At 38.0% G+C, this 22,213-nt stretch overlaps 1 protein-coding gene across 1 annotated transcript in view; it reads left to right on the top strand.

The window, feature by feature from the left end:
* Positions 1-22,213, top strand: part of LOC135201869 (dynein axonemal heavy chain 3-like) — a 250,908-nt gene that overhangs the window by 194,280 nt on the left and 34,415 nt on the right. The window contains exons 54-62 of the mRNA XM_064231170.1: positions 2,112-2,328; positions 2,461-2,596; positions 2,843-3,022; positions 3,415-3,665; positions 7,353-7,545; positions 7,751-7,910; positions 8,323-8,528; positions 13,249-13,389; positions 15,304-15,461. Of these exons, the coding sequence (XP_064087240.1) occupies positions 2,112-2,328; positions 2,461-2,596; positions 2,843-3,022; positions 3,415-3,665; positions 7,353-7,545; positions 7,751-7,910; positions 8,323-8,528; positions 13,249-13,389; positions 15,304-15,461 (1,642 nt within the window). The remainder of the gene's footprint in view (positions 1-2,111; positions 2,329-2,460; positions 2,597-2,842; positions 3,023-3,414; positions 3,666-7,352; positions 7,546-7,750; positions 7,911-8,322; positions 8,529-13,248; positions 13,390-15,303; positions 15,462-22,213) is intronic.

The following is a 22,213-nucleotide window of genomic DNA, read 5'->3' on the forward strand; positions in this document are numbered from 1 at the left end:
TATTTTTAAATTTATAAAAAAATCGTACTAATTGACTATCGTTATTTTTTTTAATGAATTATTGATGTTAGCGTTGTTTACATTTATATTGTGAATGGATGGGGCAAAAAATCAGTATGCTACGCCCCAGGCCGAGAAACTTAGATGTCAGTCAATTTAAGAAAAAACCCATTGGTTGAAAGAGGAGGAGATGCAGATGCATATTGTGTTCAAAAAAATTCTAAATAATTTTCCTTACCTTTCACATGAAGTTGAAATTGACTATTTACAATCCCTTCTGGGGCCTCTTTTATAAGACAGTCTTAAATTTTACCAAGTTTTACGTTTTTTGTAATAAATAATTTTATTATATTTTGTAAGATTACAATTACGGTTCACACAATATCAAAACAGATAAGAAATAAAATCAGTAACAAACTCTGAGCATATTTTGTTGTAAAAAATTTACGTAAATTTACTGAGAACGAAGATGCAGTAATTTTTTTGGGATTAATACATGTCTTTTCTAACATTTCTTTGCACTTTTCTTCTCAAAATTACATTTATAACTGACACACCTACTATATGAAAAGATAAGAACTAAAACCAACAGCAACCCCTTAGTATATTTATGAGCAAATTTATAAAAAGACATCATGTGAGATAGAGAAGTAGTACATCCTCCCTTGAAGTCAAGATTACAACTAACTCTGTCATGAGCTGCCCACTTGATTTTAGCTAGTCTGAAAGTTGCTATTAGAGAATTTATGGGCTATAGAAGTAATCTAATATTACCGGTTCACTAGCAATAGGGTCAAAACAGAGTAAGGTATACATTTTTTGAAAATCAATAACAAATTCTACGCATATTTGTTGTTAAAAAATTTACGTAAATTTACTGAGAACGAAGATGCAGTAATTTTTTGGGATTTATAAATGTCTTTTCTAACATTTCTTTGCACTTTTCTTCGCAAATTTACATTTATAACTGACACACCTACTATATTAAAAGATAAGAACTAAAACCAACATCAACCCCTTGAAAGTATGATTTTTAGTTGTTATGGCAAATTCTATAAGTAAGTGACATCATGTGTGATAGAGAAGTGTGAGTTTGCTTAACATTTCTCTCCTTGATATGCATATGATTAATGCTTATTACTGTCATGAGCTGCCCACTTGATTTTAGCTCTGTCTAAACAGTTGGGCCTAATTAGAGAATTTATGGGCTATAGAAGTAATAACACCTCTTTCCCACCAGATTTCCCCAAATCGATAGCGTGTAATATTGTTACTCACCATCAGTGACTCCGTCGTCCACCCAAAACCTATTATTGCTACTCATGTGAGCATGTCCGTCCGTTAAGGGTTTGATATTGTTTGAAAATTAGTAAATCATTTATTTATCATACAAAAAACCATACAGCTCATTGAGAGAGAGAGAGAGAGAGAGGAGAGAGAGAGAGAGAGAGAGAGAGAGAGAGAGAAAATTATTATTTTTATAATGAATGTCGTATATTACTTATATATCTACTGCGCCACCAACTTATGGCGATTTGAGCTTACAGAATTTGGTGTTGCATTACGTTATGGCACCATAAGTTCAGTTAACAATGTTAATGGCAAGAATAAGTATCAAATTAACGGTACTTATGGCGCTGTAACTTGATGAAGCCAGCACACTCAGTGCCGTTAAAGCTCCAATAATAGCAAAAACACGACTTACGGTGGAAGTCAATTTACGGGGCTGTGCTGGAATGGGTCCCATGCCGTAAGTCGAGGACACACTTTATATATATATGTATATATATATATATATAATATATATATATATATATATATTATATATATATATATATATATATATATATGTGTGTGTGTGTGTGTGTGTGTGTGTGTGTGTGTGTGTGTGTGTATCGCAAGTATGTATATAGTCATTTATTTTTCATTTTTGAAATATTTTGATTTTATCATGACAGAAGAAACTTAGAAGATGTATGAGCACCGTTGTTGTCGCTTTCAATCAAAATTACTTTTGCTCGGTTAAAATTCTTTGCCTGTAATGTTTACACATGCCACAGGCATACAGAGACAGAGAGATATTACTGTATATTCAAAAACCCTATTTACAGATTGTGGCCCCCAAAAGAGAGCGTTTAGTGATGGCTGAAGAACAACTCGCCTCAAGGATGGCCGAAGTGGAAGCCAAGAGAGGAGAGCTAAGGGAACTGGAGGATAAATTAGAGATTCTCCAACGCCGGTTTTCTGTATCTTGTCGAGAGAAGGAAAAACTGGAGAATGAACAAAGGATTTGTGGTCTCAAACTTGACAGAGCTCAGAAACTTATAAGTGAGTAAAAAGAAAAACAAATCATGTGATATGTTATGTTATGGATTTTTTCTCCTCGTGATGTAGTTCAAGGAAATTTATTTCGTGTTTTCGCTTGTGTTGTCTGGTAAGCATTAATTAATGTACTCACAGGTGGACTAGGTGGGGAGAAGGAACGTTGGGAGGCTGCTGCTCAAGCTGCCTCAGATGATCTCCTACGGCTACCAGGAGATACTCTGATGGCTGCAGCATCATTGGCCTACTTGGCTCCTTATCAGCCTGAAATCAGGTAGGCAAAAAAAACTGTAGCAGTGATGAACTGAATACGTATGGGAAGTTTGTGTCAAGTCTGTTTTGGGAATGAGTGAAAATTGCATCTGAGAAAATATGAAATTCCTATTTTGCATCTCTGGAGTAACATCTTCCTTGTTTAATGAATATATATTTTTATGAAATGCCCTGAGGAAAAACATTTTGTGTAATCGTGGTGTTATTTATTTATTGTTATTGTAACTTTCCCACTAAAAATTCGCAGAGACAGACTGCGAGATGAATGGTGCAATGCCATGAAAGAATCTGAACTTGAAGTTTCCATACCTTTCAATTTGGTGTCATTTTTGACACCCGCTCTTCACATCCGTGCTTGGGGACTGGAAGGTCTACCTACTGATGGCTTCTCTTTGCAAAATGCTACGATCATTAAACACACCGTTAAGTTAGTACCAGAGCATGTTATGCTTTTTCTCTATTCAAGTATACAAACAATTATGTAAAACAACACGGAATATTATGTATGTGTTTGGATTGTCAATCAAGCACTTGAAAGCTTACTGGGAAAATTAAAACAGCATATGGGAGGAGTAATGTTTGTTGTTTTTTATTACTGTAATACATGACAAAGGTATTCTTCCAAATCAGTGAAAATTCATCATCATCATTATTCTGATTGAATGAATCATCAGACTATGGATATGTGTTTGAACTTTGAATAGATAAGTATGTATGTAAATTTTTATATAATGTTTACTATATCTGCACAACAATTTACTACTTGTAGAACAATTTTACTGACTAAAATCCATTGGTAAATGGAAATTGTAATTCCAGATGGCCACTTTTAGTTGACCCTGATGAACTGGGAAGTCGGTGGATTCAGCAACACGAGGCAGCCAATGGACTGGAAGTAGTCAGAGAGCAGGATATGAACATGCCATCACCCAAGGACTCAGTTGGGACTGTACTTGAAGCTGCCCTTTCCCACTGTGTGCCCAGGGCTATACCTCTCCTGTTGCTTGACCTTTCAGCAGACCCTCCATCTATCCTACAAAATGTCATTTCTCGTACTACTGTTGAAGAAGGTTAAAGAACAAAAATTTGTTGGAATGGAGTAGGATGCTTTCTCAGTTAACATTTGTTTGTTCCTACAGAAATACAAATCATTAAGTATTATAGGAGTATATTTAGCATGAGTTGGAAAAGGTTACTGAAAATTGGTGCTTAGCTTACAACAAATAAGTAGCGTACATATTGGTGGTGTGAAGGGCATGAGTGAAGTTGTGATGCTTCCTCTCCTGTCCCTACCATTACTATTCCTTCTGCAGTTGTTGGGAAAAGGTTTGGGCATAAAAGGAGAAACTTTTTGTTACTTTCTCCCTGCCTCCAAGCCTCTCCCTGCTTTTTCCACATGTGCAGCTATCTCTCGATTACAGGGGATCATGCTTTGGGATGTGAGTGACTTGTAACTTGCTTTTGTCTAGTAGCAAGTCCAGTGTGAATGCCTGGCTCTCAGCATGTGAGACCCCTATGTATGTACAGGGCTTTACCCTAGCTTATCCTTTCTATGTTGACGGTTTTGTCTGCGGTTTCTGTTTCTGCCGAGATGCTTGATGCTCAGCGCTGTTAAGCCTCTGATAGGGATTGCCCTTTCCTTGGAAGATTGTTCCTCAGCATTGGCCATGGCTACTGCTTCTGCTAGAGGAGAGTAACACATGAGCAAGGAGTAACGTGAAGGTCAAGCGTTTTTCTTCTTGCAACTCTTCCTCCTCATCCTCCTCCTCCTTCTCCTCCTCCTTGTTGTTAAGCTCTTCCCCTTCCTCTTCCTTGTAATCTCTTTTCTCTGCCTCACATAGGAGGAAGAAGACCAAGGAGACTTCTTACAAAATATCCTGAAATGGTTTTAGTGAGTGCCCTTCCCCTTCTAAGGGAGATGGTGTTTGGTCACTTGATGTTACATCTGACAAGGAGGTTATTGAGCGTGCTTGGTGCCCTAAGTCAGTTTGTGCTTTCTGGGACAAGAGGACTACTTGTGTCTCCTCCACCCTTGTTTTGCCTACATGTATGATAGACTCAGCGTTACCCCCTTGCTTGGTGCATGAACAGTCCCTGGATCATGTTTATGCAGGCATTGGGCGCTTAGTGCCCCGAGTCTTTCTATCTTCTCAGGCAAGATTACCTGTATCTCATACACCTGTGCTTCTGAATTATGTGCGGTAAAGTCACCTCTACTTTCTTGCTCCTGGTTTCCACAGTTTACAGATGATATGCCAACAGATAGGGTGAGCAATACCATGAGTCTTCCTTACTGTTCCTTTCTTGGACAGGCAACTGCCATGGCTCATACACAAGTCCTTTTCCTGAAGCACTTGTGGTAGAGTCAGCATTATTCTCTTTCTCAGTGCATACACAGTCCACAGACCATGCTCATGGGGATGGGATTCACATACTACAGGCCTCCGTTGTATATTACCCACGGGTACTGGGGCAATTTGATTTTGCCTCTTTGTTCAGCACCTACTTGTGGTTTGCCACATGCTGCAGAGGTGCTCCTGTGTGATAGAGTTTGCACCAGTTTCCCATGATCTCTACTAGATCTGCTTTCACTGATCATAGGGAGCTGTTGAAATGTCGACAAGAGAGGTTGTATTTTTCAGCAAGTTGTGTCATAGTTTTGTGTTCCCCTAATTATGTAAAGTGGAAATGCATATTATGTGGAAAAAAGATATATTTTATTGTATTTGTTTACTTGTGAAAAGTGCTGTTTGGTTATTTCATGTATTAGGCTGTAAGTACATATATGTGTAATAGTGTTTAAGTATCGTTGTTTGTTGTTAGTTGGTTTGGTTGTTAGTCGACTGTTTGATATTGGTCAGTGATGGTCGTGAATGTGAAGGACAGTCTGTTACAGCTCTCGTAGTTGTATCTAGGAATGACTCAGGAGATTCAGCCATAGTTGTCGGTGCCTTCAAATTCATTTAAGTATTCCCTTTTATTTAAAGACCTTTTACAGAGATTTTCTTTGGTAAGGTACACATACTATAGGAAAAGAGAATTTCTTGGAGTGTTCTTTAAATGAGGGTCACAAAGTAGAGACTATGCTCATGCCAATCTCAATAACAATTCAGGCTAAGGATATTGATTACGTCAACTTAAATAACAGTAAGTTTCCACCATTTATCTCTTGGATAGTATACACAAAGTAAGATGGTTTTGATTGTGAGTTAGAATAATATAGCTGAAGTAACCTGGGTGTCGTAGCGTAAAACTTAGGTTATGACTAGATTAGTACATTTCAGATTGTTTAGGCTATACGATCACTTATGATTTGAAATGCTACAATTTTTCTGAATGATTCGGAATCGCAACCCCAAAGGAAAGATAAATATAGTTCAGAACCCTATTCCATTCACAAGTTATCCTCTCCTGTAGGCAAGTGATCATGGGAATCCTTGGGTGATGCCTGGTTCGGCTAAAACTCTCAGGGCATATGTACTCAGTGCATGCATTGTGCCTGTGCAGCAGAGGAGTCATGCACAAGGTGTTTGCATTACGAAATTATAGTATTGTGGTAAGCCATGTGTATGTGATCAGACAAACACACTGTAATTTTATGGTTCAAGTATGAAGAGCGAAGTGTATTTTTTCTTGTATTCTGTAGGAATGTCAGTGTATATCTCGTGGTTCTGGTATCATTCAGTTTTTATTTTAAATTAGGCTTGTATATAAAATTGCATCTATTATTTTTTTCAATTCAGATTTTTTAAATATCTTTACATTCAGCATTAATTGGGGAAAAAGCACACTGACCGATTTGCACATACACATTGTACATTGTACATAAAGATTCTGATTAGATGTAACATGCATTACATTTCTAAAGTAATTTGTTTTTTCTTAACATCTTAGTATTGTTCACGACTCATAAAACATTTTTCAGCTAGTGAGAGGAAATAGTGTTTAGTGCAGAACCTTAGCTAACTTCATTTTAAGACAACATCAGTAGTCAAATGCACAAAAGCTAGTCCCAAATGCTGCAATGTATGGCCCTTAATAAAAGGCTTATTACTTTCTTAGAATTTCTTACTTTCAAGATACTATTTACATGACAGTTCTTTTGTTGCATCTAAAACCTTGAAAGCAAAGAATTTTGGGATGGAGTGCTCTGTCTTGTTGAGTTTTATTTTCTCGCAAAGTATGCAGCTATATTCTACATGTACATATAGGTACCAAACGTTTCATTTCCTTTCATTGTTGCTGTACACCACTCCAGTTGATCAGAATGTTCATATATTCTCAGTCATTTGCATACCCTCTATGCTGCGCTTCTGACTTATTAATTATACACCTGTGTATTTTAAGCACTGTGTAATACTACTTGAAGCCTGAATAAAATATGGAATATTAATTGAATGATTAAATTAAGTTAATTTCATGAATGAAATAAGTCTGTCAGGATGATGGGAACTTTCGGCACTCAGGGAACTATTTCGGTAGCTTCTTTAATTTCAAGTGAATTCCGATCATTTTGGCAAATTATGAAAAATCTAACAAATAATCTGATTGTATGCACTTTTTCTTGAAGAAAATGAAATGCTAGAAAACTGGACAGCCCTTTCCCTCTACATAATAGTTTGTTTCAACGTCTAGAGCAAATAGTAGATATAAACTCATTTTTTCTTTTTATTTTATTTTATCCTTGTGGCCATTTTCCTTTTCCCTTCTGCCTGTTTTTTCGGTTTGATTTATCCTCCTGTTTAAATGATCGACAGGCGGTGTCCGTGTTTATCGAGTTGGATCTTTAATGCTGCGGTTCAAACCGGGTTTCCGTTTGTATTTGGCCACTAGACAGCCCCGCCCACATTTATCTCTTGAGACGGCTGCCAACCTGACTGTGGTCAACTTCACCATCACTGTCCATGGTCTTCATGACAACTTGAGGCAGATACTTGTCACTAAAGAGCGGTGAGTGAAAGCCAGTTAGGCTGTCTATCAATTGATCACCTTGTGTTAGATGAACATATGAATCAAATGAATATCTTGTGGAATTGTGTACAGAAAAAGGTTATTCCATATTGACTGATCTCAAATGTAATATCGCAGCCCTTTTGGAAAATTTCATGCTGTACTTCAACAAAAGCAAAGTTTCGATACTTTATTTGTTTTTCAGCCCTGAGTTAGAGGATGAACGTCAGAAATTAGTTGCAACAACATCCTCGCATCAAAGAGCTTTACAAGACACCGAGGAGCGAATTCTGCAGACGCTCTCCTCGGCACAGGGGGATATTTTGGAGTCTGAGGAGGCCATCCATATTCTTCAAGAAACTAAGGTTCTCATAATCTATGTGCAATAAGTTCTAAGCATCTAGTTAATTGATCTGTCAAAAGCAAAATATTTTGGGTCATTTGATATAAGCAATTGATGTTAGACCCAAAATTAAATCTTATATTAGGATTTTGTCTAGTTATGAAATATGCCGTTAGTTAATTCCATATTCATCTAGTTTGCAATAGCTACAAAAACTGAAATAGTTTGTTATAGGTTGCATTAGTAAATAAATTAAAGCAGTTAAACTGCAAATATCTATCATTTATAATCATAGGTTATTTGCCTTGCCAAAGTAGTTCAACATTTGAAAGAGAAAGTCAGAGGTTGTGATGTTGAATAGAGGATTGACATGAAAAACAATATGAAAAAAAAAAATATTTGATAGTCAAAATTCGCCTTTAAATCTTTCGTAGCAAATGTCTGACGAGATCAAGCGTAAGCAGGAGCAGTGTGTGGAGACAGAAGAAGCTCTCCTTTTGTGTTGCCAGCAGTATGAGAAGGTATCACGACCAGCAGCAGATCTCTACATGACCCTCACAAGTCTGTCCACCCTTTCTCCTATGTACCAGTACTCTCTGTCCTGGTACATTTCGCTTTACACATCTGTTATTGACAATACGTAAGTGATGTTAGGGAAGTTTGTTTTGTTTCTAAAGTTTCTTAGGCTTTCCTTAATGAACAGTCAAGGAAAGATCTCTCTCTGAGATCTTTGTGAAATTTCACCTCTCATGTCCTTCCTTTGCTTTTGCTCACACACATCTATACTCAACCAAGTACAGGTCTGGGTCTTCCAAGTCTGCTGGTGCCCACAGGAACCCAATTTACACTGTCAAGTACGGTTTTCCCATGGGTTGTGTATAGGACATTTTCTGATCATCCCCATCTCCACTGCATTATACAATCTTCATATGGAACTTCCATAAGTTCCCTTGTGGCATTGTTTCTCACTCGATCCAGTTATCTGACTCCTAATATTTACCATTAGCTTTAGTCTCAAGTTGATTTCATATTTTTTAGGTATAGTTTCACTGTCATACCAGGTTTCATATCCGTATAGCAATACAAATCATACTAGACTAGTATTTGATTATATTTATAGGTGCAATTTCGGTCATTTTGAAGTCCAAATCATGCTCCCCGCTGTTCAATTTGCCTTTTTAGTCTTCCACTAAGTTCCAAAAGAACACTGTACTGGATGTTAATGTTCCCAGATATTTGAAAGGTTCAGCCTCATCTGTCTTTGCTCTGACTAATGCTGTTTCATCCCTTTATGTATAACCTGTCTCAACTCTTGCTTTTCTTTAGATATTTTTTGAATTCTATAGCTAGATGTGAATGCATTCTAGTAAGCAAGATTTTTAAATATTGTGGTGTTTATGCTGATAAAAATCATATCATCCGTCCATTCTAAGTCTCACGCTCACGCTTTTATTTTTAATCCTGTCGTATCCTTTTCCTCAATCTCCAACCACTTTTTGCTCTAAAATATCCATGAGGAGGCCAAGCAGCAAATGTGACATAATATTTCCCTGTGGCATCTGGCTGTTTACTGTAAATGTATTTGACAAGACTCCATAAGCATTAACTATCCATCTGGTAGTTCATTCATGGATAAATTAAATTTATTTGACATTTTTAATGGGTTTACCATGTTGATGCAAGTAATCAACAAATCCCATCAGAAAAATTTAAAATTTCATCTACTTCTTCACAATAAGTCATAGTGCTATTACAATATTTGATCTTTGCAACTCCTGGCCTTTTAAAAACCCAGGTTGTTTATCTTTAGGCGTTTTACCTATTTCTCTCTCCAGCTTATCTAGAATAGGTAAGCATGCTAAACACTCTCATCACAACTAACATAAGTGCAGTGCCTCTAAATGCAACCTCGGCACCTTCTGGATATTCTCCTTTTTATCTGTTCTTGCATCTTGCTCAACTCAACCTCGCACATTCTCCTTTGTAATCATCTCCCTATAAGTTCATTGTTTTAGTCGATTCTTCATTGTATTCCATGTCTCCTACAGCATCCAAGGTTTCTATTTTGTTACCTCATTTCCTAGCTTGTTTTTGTGACAGTGATGCAGGTTCTCGTATTAATCCAGTCCTCGTTGATTGTCGGCACCTCTTCATTTATGATATCCGAAACTGAAAATATATCTAGACATTTAATCGCAAAAGCCTCTTGTTGTTCCTCTTCTTCAAGTTGTATTGTATTAAACTTAGACACTGCCAACTTTTTTGTTGGGTACTTTTCATTTCATCTCTAGCATGGTAATGACAAAAATTGGTGATTGCTGCTGACATCTGCTCTTCTTTATCTGTTGTCAATCAATTTTCGTGTCATTTCATAATCTAGAGAGAAGGGAAAGTATGCAAAAGAGAAAAACAAGAGCATCGGAGCTGGGAGCGTAGAGTCAAATATGAAGGCAAGGCAAAACTACTCATCTTTATATAACTTACAGTGCATTAAGGATTAATAAGGTGTTGTTGTAACGATTAAATGTTTGAATCAGATTTAAATACATTTGGATTAATTTATAATTTCAAGTTCCTCGCTGGACGAGTGGTTTTCGCGCTCGGCTGTCAATCCGGTGATCCGAAGTTCGAATCCCTGCTCGGCCAGCGCGGAATCAGAGGAATTTATTTCTGGTGATAGAAATTCATTTCTCGATATAGTGTGGTTCGGATCCCACAATAAGCTGTAGGTCCCGTTGCTAGGTTACCAATTGGCTCCTAGCCACGTAGAAATATATAATTCTTCGGGCCAGCCCTAGGAGAACTGTTGATCAGCTCAGTAGTCTGGTAAAACTAAGATATACTTTATTTTTGTATATTCATTTATTATGACTGTCTTACCTAGAAATGCCATAAGAGAGTACTGCACTGTATTGGAGAGGCAGCTAAGTGTGCCATTTTACCCTAACATATAGTACACAACCAAGAAAAAATCATAAAGCAAAAATGTAGACTTTAAAAAAGTTATAGTATATTCTTAAGTTGTTGCTTTTGCAACGCATAACTTCCTTTCAGTAATTGTATGTAATGTTGTAAAATGTCTATAATATGCTCAGAATCCACATCAAAATGAGCTGAGAGTTAATATGTTTAAAATGTATGATCAGAATTCTCAAGAGCATAATTCAAAATTAAGAAAAAACAAAAATTTTTAGTAGGTCCTGTTATCTCCTATATAGCTTTTGTCCATTCGAAGTAGGAAATTGCTGTCATCACTGGAGATAAGATAAAATTCTTTGTTTTGCTTTGAAAACATGTCAATCAAACGATGCACTTGCAGTATGGGACGCGTATATAGGAACCAGCCTGTGTCTGACTAAAAGTCATGTGGTTATTGCACCATTTTTCTGTAAAGTTGCATCATGTAGCTTCTCCAGAACATTCAATGGAAGTAACGTCACTTAGTCTTTGCTTTCGATTCCAAGGAGAATTCCTATTATTCTAGAAGACTTTTACTGTCTGAAATTTTTTAATATTAAAGATTGTTAATATCCATTTAGCAAAGACACCTCGCCCCCAAAACGCCTGGTTAGGACGTTGCAGCCATTTCGGACTAGGTACAATTCAGAAGTTTCCATACGACTAGAGCAATTTTGTCATTCTTAATCTGAGGGACCATTCGAGTTGATCCTCTCTCTCTCTCTCTCTCTCCTCTCTCTCTCTCTCTCTCTCTCTCTCCTTGTTCGAGATAATTTTAATTTATATTTTACAGTAACAAAAAGAAGTATCTTGGTCACTCTAAGCATTTTGTTGAGATCCACCATTTGTATAATGACTTTGTGAAATCTGAACAGACGTTGTATAAGTGTGTAAAGGCACCTCGTTTTTAAAAGTATTCAGCTGAAAATATTGTAACAGGCCTTTAAGAGGTATTGTAATAAGTACAAGTTTTAAGTGCACTTAAAATACTAAAATTAGTTAGGTTATTCCAGGTGAATTTATTCCAATTCTTTCACATTTTGGTGTTGATAACGTTTTGTGCATTTATCCAATTTTTTAAACGTTTTGTAGTGCGTGTGATTTTTTTTATAGATATTCTGTGTTACAATTTCTTAGTTTTCACATTTTGAAGATGAATTTAAAACTCTTGTACATTTTGTGTTTTGTTTTAAATTCACATTTGATTTGAACCAGGGAAATACTTAGACTTTTAAAGTCGTTGATGGAGTGATGCCATTTAATGAATTTAATCTCATATAAGATTACCTCACACTCGTTTGAATGAACTTAGTCTGACTTCTTGCATGATTAATAAGTTTTTAAAGGATCACTGTTGCCTTTAGAGTAATCAGTCGTATTTTATCTGTGAGGAAGATGCAAGCGCCTGGCTGTTGTGAAGTAACAAATTTTTGCTTGATAAGTGTAAACCAGATATTTGGCTGCTTCGTCGCAATATTTTAGACTGGAATTTATGTTCATGCCAAATAAAAGAGTCTAGTGTAGCCTGTGTTACATGGTGAAGTAGAAAGAAAAGAAATAAAAAAGTAACAGCATTACATTTATGAAAATAATTCTACCAAATTATCTCAGACTAGAGAAAATATGAGCTTGTGATGAGGTGTTGTAGTCTATTTATGTTGCACTATTAGATTTCAAGACTTATGTAGTTAACTGTATTAAATTAATATATCTATTAATTTTTTAATATGTTAACGTTTAAATTTATAATAAAATTAATTTATTTGTATCCTTATATTAAGTACACTTATCAGGCACTGTGGAGCATGACAGTCCAGGTCTGGATTGATTTCCCCAAACGTTTTATACTACTGTAGAATTTGTTTAACAAGCGCAATATTCCTTTTAAATGTGTAATTTCTTTCTGGTTTACCCACATTCATTACCTTATCCTTGCATCAATCATTATCTCCTTTATCGTCCCAGTCACAATTCTTGTAATTGGGTGGGCTGATGACTGTGACTTCGTTGAAGGCTTTAAGATACTGCCATGCCATTCATTAATCCCGGTCCTGAAATATTCCTCTCTTTCCCGTGTAATGTTCAAGATTTTGCCAGTTCTTAAAATTAATTATTTATACTACTGTATTGCTTTACTCTTCTCATGTTTTGGCATATAATTCTGTTTTATAGCTGTGCAATTTTATCACATATCATTTACTTGATTAATATACTTACAGTATATATTTGTATATTCATTTGGTTTAGTTTGTGTCATAGGGTATAGTAAATCAGCATTCTGGTTTTCTCTTTTATTTATCAACAGTAATAAAAAAATCTGTCACGTTATATCGGCGTCTGTAGTCAAGAAAGTTGAAGATTAACTAACTTTGTATTGATTTACATTTCTTTTATCTTTCCAGGGGGAAGAGCTCAGTGCTGGATCGACGTTTGGGTCTCCTGCAGGAGGCACTGGTAATGCGGGTTCACTCCTCCGTGGTGATGGGACTAGCTGCTTCTCACAGGCTTGTCTTTACCTTTTTGATTGCTCTTCATTCTCTGAGGTTAATCCATTTATTGTTATTTATTTTTACGAAGGAGTATTCCTTGGCACTTACTGGAATCATTTGTTGAAACTTGTTAATGGTAGGTAATTGGTGGTAGATGAGTGAGTGAGGGGGAACCCCCTACTCACCTGCCGTCTCTAAGACTTCTTCTTTGGCCCCTTTCAAGACGTGTCTGTGTTCACTGAATAACCAAGTTTAAACTTCTTTCATTACTTTTATTGTGTGTAGAGTGTTTGGGTCTCATTTACACTTAAATCTGAACAAGAAAGCAAACAATGAAAAGTGTGAAGGATCCAAGCAGGCGTTTGGCTGCTTTATTTCCTTGTTGTTAATGAACTAAGTCTTGTCGTTCTGCATTTGGGAGGTCTTGCAAGGAGTGCATTGGGTGGCGCCCTTCATTGTTATGAGGTTCAGTACCAGCAGAAGAAGGCCTAAAGGGGATTACTCCATCTCTGATATGTACAGCCAAATCTTTCTGGCTCCATGAAGTGATCAATCAGGCATAAAGTTCATCTTGTGAGGAGGAAGTTTGTCCCGTCTTGATGAGAGCTTATGAAGCAAGGGGGACTGGGCATTTGGAGAACTTTTTGGTTCACAGGCAATGAGGGCAGATGTTTGGCAGCACCACACTACTGGTATCTCAATTGACCTAAAGTCTTTAGGACCTGTAGCTGCTCAACAGTTTATGTACTCAGATGGCAAAAAGCTGGAGGTTGAATGGGTGAGCAACTGGTGCTTTCTAAGTTCATCCAGTCTTCATTCCTTTACATTGCAGCAGTCAGGCCAAGTACATGTTATATGGGCCACAATGCAGCTAGATTGGTCCTCCTATCTTAGAGCTGTAGCCTGTAAGGTGACTCCCTCCACTCTACTTTTATCAAGGTTTGGGATGTAATAAAGCTATCATTTAAAGGCATTTATAATTGACCCAGATACTATCTGCCTCTTGACCTGTCCTGCCCTATCTTTAGGGTAGCGCTTGCTTCTCCAAAGTTTTTCAGAGGGACCGTTCAGAAACATTCCTCTCCTGCTGTTGATTGTAACCAAGATCATGGGATTTCTGGTGGAGACAGCTGCCCATCAGTTGATGGACTAACCTTCCACCTAAGGAGTTAGTATCCTACATACCGTAAATAAAAAGTTTATATATTCCCATAGGAACTCTCAGTATACTGATGAATTTCAAGATGAATGACTAAAGTATATTTTAAAATCTTCATTACAATGTTGTGTTACTACTAGTCTGGTGCCATTTAAAAAATATCAGTTGAAATGAGTTGAAGACATGGGCATTGTAAAAGTGTGTTGATATTAAAATCACACAAATACAATAAAAGTCTGAAATGTTTAAAAAAGCCTAAAATTTAAACAGTTAGGACGTATGCAAAGGAAATGAACTGCCATCAAGGTTTAAGGCAGGCTTAATTAATCTAGCATTTTAGATTCTAAACACCTGAGATCTGATTTATAGATGCAATCACAAAAGGAAAAAGTGCTTACAGATGGAAGATGAGTGGTTGGCATCTCTCACACCGAGCTATCACCATTTAACTACAAATACAGTCTGACCAAGTTTCATTGCCTAATTCCAGCTGATGCTGAGGAATACTCCTACATGAATGGCTGTTTTTCTACTAGGAAAAATGTAAATTCTTTTGAAAAGTTTCAATTTGATTTAATCTTTTACTCTCTGTTAATATGATTTTACTGTTAACCGTGTAAGGTAAGCAATTTCTTAGGGAAAATGCAAAATGTTTATTTACAACAATCACAATTAATCCTTTCTATAATAAGGAAAGAGGGATTATCCCCAATGCTGTTATTTCTCTTATATTGTAAAATTCAAAATGCATTGCTATTTTGAAACAGTTTTGTATCCATCATTGTGTCATTTCTTTTATTTTCTCTCAGAGTCTCTGGAACGCTGAAGGATCAGGAGGAGGTTATGCTTCAACAAGTGGCAGCAAACACTACCTGCAATGCTCCTCTCCCACCTCCTTCTCTGCATTCAGACCTGGTTAATGTTTGGCCTTCCCTATATCATCTGCAAATGCTTGATGTTTTCAAAGGTAAGCTTGAAAGCTTACAGTACAGTAACATTCATTCCTTATATATGTTACAGGGAATATGTCGAAATCCTTAGGGCATACGTGAAATAACCAATTTGCTCAGGAGCATTTGATACCAGAGGGCTAGTACTAAACACAGTGAAATCTACACTGTTTCGCTGTGTTTAGTACTAGTCCCTTGGGGGTCAAATGTGTTTCACCATGTTTAGTACTAGCCTATGGGGGTTCAAATGCACTTAGGGACATTTGATCCCCCGCGGGCTAGTATTAAACACAGCGAAATACATTTGACTCCCCAGGGGCTAGTACTAAATAACGGCGAAACAGCATGGATGAACCACTGTTTCACCGTGTTTAGTACTAGCCCCCAGGGTTCAAATGTTCCTAAGCGAATTGGTCATTTCACACATTCCCTTGGGATTTTGTGAAATCCCTCATTTCGCACGTTCCCTGTAACATATATAAGTCGTTTGGGATAGTTCTAGTGTTCAATGACTGTTTCTCTACCAGTATGATTTAGAATGCTCTTGGCTTTTGTTTTCCCAAGACCCTGACAGCATTCAGTTCTTAAGGAGATTGATCTAATGCTTTCTTTGGATCTAAATCTCATTCTTTATTCTTGTTAACCTTTTAAATTTAAGAATATATTAGGGCATTGAGTTGTTTTCTTTTAAGACAGTATATGTTTATCCTCATCTGTATACATTTCATACTTGAATTCTTTGACTGCACACTTTGTTAACTGTTTATTTCATTCTGTTACTAGTCTGTGGGATTATCATTTTATTCAGTTTTACCTGATTAACACACCTCCATCCTTTAAGGGGCTGAGAGTCAGTTGCATCATGCAGAGGTTAGGAGCTCCCATGTTTTGAGAAAAACTTAGTCAAAGTTTGTCTTATAGTCACACTCAAAGTTGTCTTGAAAACCCTAGCTGGCACCTGGTTCCCTCTCTTTTTACAGAGATATTATCCCGTCTAATGTAAAATAAAGACTAGCTGATTCTGAAGTTTTGTCAACAACAACAAACAGCGTTTGTCGGGAGAGTGTCATTATCGCATCTTTTTGTGTTTATCACTTTTACGAGGGTTGTCCGTAGAAGAAGGTTGCCAAAGATTTTTCACAATGAAAAACATGATTATTGGGATTGAATAATACATTTTTGGAGAGCTTAGACTTTTTCCTATTTTTCGACATAATCACCATTGAGATCAATGCATTTTGGATGCGGTGTACCATCTTCTTTATGCCTGAATCGTAGAACTCTCCCGCCGCTCCGCGAAGGTAGCTGAAGACCTCTTCTTTCAGCTCCTCTCCGGTTCTGAAATGTGTTATGGAAATGAATGTCCACCAGTGCAGTGTTTTTTGCACACAAAAAACGAATTACAGAGCCTAATTCGCACCTGGCGGGAGAAGCGAGTGGGAGCTCCATCTCTATCAGCTGCCAAGCCAAGGCTGAGCATCGCAGACAGCTCGCCGGGTGGGGGGGAGGGGGGATTGGGAGAGGGGGAAACAAGCTACGTGCCAGTGTTGTCGGATCCCGCGTAACAGCGTTCCTTGAGACTGCAACTCCTTGGGAATCTTATTATACGGACAACCCAAGTACCAGTGATTTTTTGAGCGCTTTCCTTGGCTTTCATTATATATGCTAATATTATGAGAACTTGCTTTCCGTCGACGACCTAACGTCTTGCAAGGCAAATTTATGATTAAATAACACTTGTAAGCCAAGAAAAGCACCCAAAAAATCACTGGTAGAGATGATAAACACAAAAAGACAAAATAATAACACTCACTACAAATCTAGAGTGTAACAAAGTTGTGCTTGTTGTTAACAAAAGTTCGTCGTCGTCGTTGTCAGATTAAGCCAGCCTTATGCTAGCATGGGCTCTCACTAGTCAGCAGCCCGTAACAACAAAAGTTCAGAACCAACTTGTCTTTATAAAGAAAAACATATCTATAACATATCATGTACTATATGGAACAAAAGATATTAAAAAACCAAATTTTTGGGAAATAAAGAGAAAAGCATAAGCTAAGTTCTTGACCCACAGAATTTTCAGTACCCACCTGCACTTGCAAAATTGCATTTTTTACCTAATAGAATACTTCAAATCGGTGTTATCTTACGTCTGGTAGTGCAGTACACCTTTAACTTTGAGATAATGTAAAAAACAACTTAGCCAACTTGGTCAAAACTCTTCCACCAACCCCTGGGCCGATACCCTTAAGATTGAATTTTAAGCATTTTTCAGATTTTAGTATAAGTTAGTGTACTACTCATAGAATTCATAGGATTCTCTATGGGCAGGGTAAGTAAGAGGCACTGTTTCTGTATTGATGGTTTATTAAAACGGCATCTTCATGAAAGTTGGGTCCAAGACAACTGATATTGGCACCAATATCTTGGTGCAGACAGAGATAGGAAATGCATGGCTGATCATATATAGATATAATAACATTCAATTGGATAGTATTATTATCAGTGGCATATCCCACATCCCCTCCTAAGTTATGCTTTACTACAAAACACAGGTGTAATCAAAAGTCAAAAGTAAAGACAAAAAGAAAGTATAAAAATCAAGAGTAAGCAAAATGACAAATCGCCTGCAGAAGAAATGTTGATCGAAGCAAAATTTAACAATGTTTAACAGACAAAATGCACTTTATTATCCATCTTCATAGTCTTATCCAAGCTGGGCATTTGGTTGGCCTTGAACTACGTCTATCAAGGGGTGGTGGGCTGCCGTGGACAGCATCTGTCTGCTGGTTCTGAGTGCGTGGCACTCCCCTGAGTGGTTCTATTGTAAGGCACTGGCTCTTTGCTGCTATGTATTTCAAGTGGCAGCAGTTTCTCCTCGATATTCTGCCAGTCCTGTCTATTTTTATTACATACTGTCTATTTTTATGTTTTAAGCCCTGGCCTCAAGGGTCCAAATACGTAAAGGAAAATATTTGAGGGAAAATGCAGAATAAATTACTTGAAACTTACCTTAAAACGATTTATAGTGTTAATTTACTCTAGAGGAGGTCGCCAGAAAACTCAGCTAATTACTTTACATACATTTATTTACAAGAGGCTGTTTACTGGCCTGGAGAAAGAGTAAATGCAGCTTGTCCACACGGGGACTAATATTATCTCTCATAAGGGGATGATAGTTGGCTAAAATGAGATTCAAGTAAAAGCTGGTTTTCAAAATTATTCAGATTATCTTGCGGTAATACATAACTTGCGGGCGTGAAGACTTGGACACGTGACTCAGGAAATCTGGAAGAAATCCCAGATTAGACACAAAATAATCAAAAAGTTCTTGCACAAGTTACAGTTACTCACCTTGTCTAACACACTGGGGAGGAACTCTTAGCGTTAAATTAAATATTCAATGACTTCATTTGTCTGGGACGATCACACAAGGGAGGCAGCAGCCACGAGGCAGTGAGAGGAACAAAGGAATATTCATTTGAGAATTAGGAGTTTGAATTTTGAAAATGGGAGTAATTACGACACTAGGAGGGAAAGAACTGGCAATATGACTGATTCACAAGACGTACCTGGATGCCATAATAAGTGGACCTTTGTGGAAATGCGGCGTCGGCTTTGTCTCAGGTCTGGGTGCGCCAGTAACGCCTTGGTAGGCCTAAATGGAAGGCTCACTGGGACATCCGTCCGAGGTCACGACTGGAGCTGACTGAGGTCGAAGGCAGGTGTGTAGCACGGGTGTTGGGGGTCAGCTTAACCCCCCAAGAGCAGGGCATCCTGGAAACAGAACATACGGCCAGCAAAGGGTTCACAGGAAAAAGGAGCTTAAGACATAGGCCTAATAAGTACCTGGCTACCGACACCCTTCCCTTTGGGATACGTCCCTAAAGCTGACTAGAGTCTATATTCCCCCTCTCTAACAGGAAATTCCTATCTCTGGCTGGCGTGCTTTGGGTTCCCGCCTAAAATCAGCTGATATTTGGGTAAATATGGCTGCTCTTTTACAAATTAAATAAATTAAATAAATGCTCGGGAGACGAGGAGATCAATAAATGTAACACTATATTGGAGTCTTTCCATTACCACTCCCGATCGGTCCCGCTTCTTACTTCATCCTGTATGAGGAATTGGTTGCCTCAGTGCCTACAGGTAGATAAGGCAACCGCTGTGCGTGCAAGTCATAAGATTCTTTCTCTTTTTGCGAGGTTTTGACCATAGCCTTTCCTCTCTCGTATTGTTGTCATCCAGTGATTATCCAAAAGCAAGAATTCATTCGCCATTGGGACAGAGTCCCATAACTGCCTCTCCAAAGTTAATTGTGCTGGGGACTTGTCTACATCTTAGAAGAGTATTTCTTTATTGCATGAGGGCTTTTGCTGTGACATCGGTGTCTAGGCTACAGTCACCCCTAACATTATCCCTTATCATCTGCTCAGCAGAATGCACGGCCCCCTCAGCTTGCCAATTTGATTGGGGGATATTGTGCTGACGAGATACAGAATTGCAACCCCCATCACTAATAAAAGTCTAACATCTCAGTACTCATCGAGTTCGTCCCCCCATCAGTGGAGGTCTCTTCAGGGATATGCCAACGGTAAAACAGCCTATCAGTTTTTTTACCTCTCTCTCTCAATGCTTAGGGATAGTAATTGGTGTATGGTAAGCATGTGACACAGCACCTGGCAACAGGTATATGTGATGCAGTTTGCTGCTCATTAGGGGAAAGGGTTTCTACTTACATTAAATGTTATACCTGAGAAACATTTCATTAGCCTTTGCTTAAATAGGGGAACATTATCCTCTGTGGGGCCTTCATATGGCAGCTCATTTGATCTCTCATTAACCCCTCCTATGCCCAACACTTCATTCCCATCAATATTAAAGATTGTGTGATTGGGAAAATTGGGATCCACAAACCCTAATGATTTGCATGCATTTAATGACAGAAATAGCTTGCATGTTCCATTGACAAAATACGTACATACACACTTGTTGACATGCTGCCACACTTAATGTTAACCTGACAACACCCCATTACACCCATCAGACCTCCTGCTGCATGTTGCAGCTTTACTTCTGCTTTATTTAGGTCTTTCATATCAATTCCCAGGTTCCATGCCTGTACTGACCCAGCAATGCATGCCTCAGCCCCATTATCAGCTACAGCTTCTAATATGCAACTTTTATTATCTTTAATACATGAGACTGTGACATTCACGGTCGGTTGTGTGCACGACGCATCAACATTTAACACATCTTAATCAGACCTCCCATCCACTAATGTCGTCTTCCACATAGGATGTCGTCTGCTGCCGACATTGCTGGCAGTAATGGTGCCTATTGTACCATCCAGTGTGCTTGCTAGGCATATGACTCTTGCTCCTATAGGAATGATTGGCGAAATGTCAAATTTTTCTCCAGTGAAAACATTCTGCATGCTAGCAGGGCAATTGGCACAACCCCTCTGGTGCGCAGTCCTGCAAAACTCATGTTTCACTCTTACCATGGAGGCTGATTTTGCCACATTTTCCTTTTTTTTCTGGTAATTTGTTTTCACTGCTGCTACTTCTTCCAGTGGCAATGCCGATTCCTCAGCCCTTTTGATGCCCACCAAGTTGAACTCTCTTCACTGCCATCTCTGTATGGGGCCCCAACATTCCTGTGCTGCCTCTCTGAATGCCTCGCATTTTGTCATGTTTGCAATAACGGAATTGTATTTCCCAGAATTTTTTAAAATATCCTGTTTTAACTTTTGACTCCATATGCCACTCACAATTTTACAGGCCAACACATATTCATATAAATCCTCTCTGCAACTGGGACATGCAAATGCACACTCAATGGCTACCCGTTGGCACCAGTGGATGTATTCCTTTGCCATTTCTTCTTCTCTCTGTCTTCCTGTGAAGAACTTATCCCACACAACTGCAATGTTTGCTGTCCTCGTGGATATTTTCTTTAGGATATCAAAGGTGTCCTCTACCCCTAGAGCATTCCAAGATAGAATTGGGCATCTATTGCACTTTGCCGTTTGTCTTTGCAGAGTTGCCTGATATTCATTACTGCCTCATTGTGGGGAAACTTGCTGTTCCCCCTGCCTTGTGCTGAATTAATCCCACCTGCTCGTATGCCCATACCTAATGTCTGCACTAATGTGTTTAGATCCAACATTGCTCCATCGCTGGTTCTTCTTCTGGTGTCTGTTGGTTTTCTTAAACTAGGGGTGGATTTCAGTGATCTTGTATGGAACCCTGACATCCTGCATAAGTAATAGTCTGTCACTATGCAAGGTAAGTAAGAGGCACCATTCCCATGTCAATGGTTTATTACAACAGTCTTCATTGCATGGTGGGTCCAGGGCAACTGGTGTTGACGCCCATATCTTGGCATGAATAGAGATAGGTAATGTGTGGCTGATCATAGATATAGATATGATAACATTCGATTGGGTAGTACTACTAACAGTGATATGGTACATATTTATCACACTCTTGAGCCCTGGTATTCATGGGGATGGGTACCACAACCCCATCTAAAAATGCTAATAACTGCTTATTTTGATATTTCAAGCACCAAAAATAACCCTCTAAAAATGCTTATACCTGTGCATTTTAATAGATTTATCACAAAAAATGCATTTAGTCACAAAAATGATATGAAAATACAGTAATTAGTGAATATTTCTCTATGAAAAATACAGCAAGTAGGTGAATTTTTCTTGAATGTTGTGTATATATATGTTAAGGGGTCAAAAGACCCCATTTAATTAAAA

Source organism: Macrobrachium nipponense, chromosome 28, assembly GCF_015104395.2.
Source record: "Macrobrachium nipponense isolate FS-2020 chromosome 28, ASM1510439v2, whole genome shotgun sequence".
Taxonomy (NCBI): domain Eukaryota; kingdom Metazoa; phylum Arthropoda; class Malacostraca; order Decapoda; family Palaemonidae; genus Macrobrachium; species Macrobrachium nipponense.